The sequence below is a fragment of the Hipposideros armiger genome, unplaced genomic scaffold (genome assembly GCF_001890085.2).
Source record: "Hipposideros armiger isolate ML-2016 unplaced genomic scaffold, ASM189008v1 scaffold_156, whole genome shotgun sequence".
In the NCBI taxonomy this organism is placed as follows: Eukaryota; Metazoa; Chordata; class Mammalia; order Chiroptera; family Hipposideridae; genus Hipposideros; species Hipposideros armiger.
Window position 1 is genome coordinate 711,043 of NW_017731506.1, and position 2,569 is coordinate 713,611.

At 34.4% G+C, this 2,569-nt stretch overlaps 1 protein-coding gene and 1 non-coding gene across 2 annotated transcripts in view; one reads left to right on the forward strand and one right to left on the reverse strand.

The window, feature by feature from the left end:
- The window catches only part of LVRN (laeverin), a 78,255-nt gene that overhangs the window by 62,772 nt on the left and 12,914 nt on the right, over positions 1 to 2,569 (forward strand). The window contains exon 13 of the mRNA XM_019651239.1: positions 597 to 704. Coding sequence (XP_019506784.1) covers positions 597 to 704 — 108 coding nt within the window. The remainder of the gene's footprint in view (positions 1 to 596; positions 705 to 2,569) is intronic.
- On the reverse strand, positions 1,268 to 1,341 carry TRNAM-CAU (transfer RNA methionine (anticodon CAU)). Its single transcript has one exon. It is a non-coding gene; the product is annotated as a tRNA-Met (tRNA).

The following is a 2,569-nucleotide window of genomic DNA, read 5'->3' on the forward strand; positions in this document are numbered from 1 at the left end:
TTTTGTTTTGAACCATAATGTCTACCCCTTCTCAGCTATAAAAACAAAACGAAACAAACTTCTATTTGTTTTCTGGGCGGAAATTTAATAGCCAGGAGGAACTGAAGAAGAAACAGGCACTTAAGCAAGGGGAGGCACATTAGTGTTGCAGACGTCGAAGGAAAGAAGTAAACCATTCCCTTTCCTTTCATGTATAAAGAACTTTATTTTTAAGTATATTAGATCAGATACTCTAAAATCATGTTTTTAATCCATCACGCAATTATTATAAAAGGGAGGAAAATAAATTGATAACAGATGTATGGGTGTACACTGTGTGTGATTGAGGGAGATGAGGCATGACAGTAATTTATTTCTAACTTTTCAAAAAACACCAGTCTTGGGAGCTTATTTGGTGAATGCTAGACTCTCAGCAAATATTTCTCTGAATCATAAAGACATTTGCTACCCACAAAAGCTATTTTTTTTTCAGCAAACCTGATGTTATTGGAAGGATGTTTTAGAATACCCATCCTTTTATGAAACATGCTCTTGGAGGCAGAAACAATAATGTCGTGATGCAAAATAAAATGTTTTGCTTTGACTTTTCCTTGAAGCATATCACTGGAAAAACTTTTTGAAGCTGCATGTTTGTTGGGCCTTGAAGACTGTCTTCAGCTGTCAAGAGAGCTCTTCAAAAACTGGACAAACCATCCAGAGAATGAGTAAGAGTAATATTGTAATTGCCCTTGTTTTGGTCCTGTTTCAACACCAACAATTTCTCTACCTTTTGATGCTCTCTTTCTGGGAGTGATTGTTTCCTTTTCACTTCGTTAATCTCTCTCTTGTACTATTTTTTCAAGTATCCTTCTTTTTAAAAAAACAAAAAAAACCCCAGTCATTTAATGTAGGTCTATGCATAACAATAGATTAGAATTTTCTTAAAAAATTTTAAATATCTTTTTTTGATGTATGTACATGATGTATGTTGCCAGATACTAACTTTTGGAAAAAGATAAGAGAATTTCCAAGAAAGCAATTTTCTTATACACAAATAAGGCATATGCTGTACACACTCACATTCTATTAGACTAGAATTTATACAGTGATTGTCACCTAGCACCTGTCATTGCCAGTGCATTTCCTATAAGCACTTGTGCTTATTTTGTGTATTAGTTAGGTTGTCCTTTATATATATACATCAGAGCATCTCTTTCTCTTTCAGTTTGCAATCNCTTTCATGCTACAATGGCATAGTTGACTCTTTTAGGGAGAGCACAACTCACAGTGGCCCATGCAGGGATTGAACCGGCAACCTTGGTGTTATGAGCTCCACACTCTAACCAACTGAGCTAACCAGTCACCCCCCACTGGATTCTTTTGAATTTATTTTGTTTTGAACCATAATGTCTACCCCTTCTCAGCTATAAAAACAAAACGAAACAAACTTCTATTCGTTTTCTGGGTGGAAATTTAATAGCCAGGAGGAACTGAAGAAGAAACAGGCACTTAAGCAAGGGGAGGCACATTAGTGTTGCAGACGTCGAAGGAAAGAAGTAAACCATTCCCTTTCCTTTCATGTATAAAGAACTTTATTTTTAAGTATATTAGATCAGATACTCTAAAGTCATGTTTTTAATCCATCACGCAATTATTATAAAAGGGAGGAAAATAAATTGATAACAGATGTATGGGTGTTGTGATTGAGGGAGATGAGGCATGGCAGTAATTTATTTCTAACTTTTCAAAAAACACCAGTCTTGGGAGCTTATTGGTGAATGATAGACTCTCAGCAAATATTTCTCTGAATTATAAAGACATTTGCTACCCACAAAAGCTATTTTTTTTTTTTTAGCAAACCTGATGTTATTGGAAGGATGTTTTAGAATACCCATTCTTTTATGAAACATACTCTTGGAGGCAGAAACAATAATGTCGTGATGCAAAATAAAATGTTTTGCTTTGACTTTTCCTTGAAGCATATCACTGGAAAAACTTTTTGAAGCTGCATGTTTATTGGGCCTTGAAGACTGTCTTCAGCTGTCAAGAGAGCTCTTCAAAAACTGGACAAACCATCCGGAGAATGAGTAAGAGTAATATTGTAATTGCTCTTGTTTTGGTCCTGTTTCAATACCAACAATTTCTCTACCTTTTGATGCTCTCTTTCTGGGAGTGATTGTTTCCTTTTCGCTTGGTTAATCTCTCTCTTGTACTATTTTTTCAAGTATCCTTCTTTTTAAAAAAACAAAAAAACCCCAGTCATTTAATGTAGGTCTATGCATAACAATAGATTAGAATTTTTTAAAAAAATTTAAAATATCTTTTTTTGATGTATGTACATTGTTGCCAGATACTAACTTTTGGAAAAAGATAAGAGAATTTCCAAGAAAGCAATTTTCTTATACACAAATAAGGCATATGTTGTACACACTCACATTCCATTAGATTAGAATTTATACAGTGATTGTCACCTAGCACCTGTCATTGCCCGTGCATTTCCTATAAGCACTTGTGCTTATTTTGTGTATTAGTTAGGTTGTCCTTTATATATATACATCAGAGCATCTCTTTCTCTTTCAGTTTGCAATCA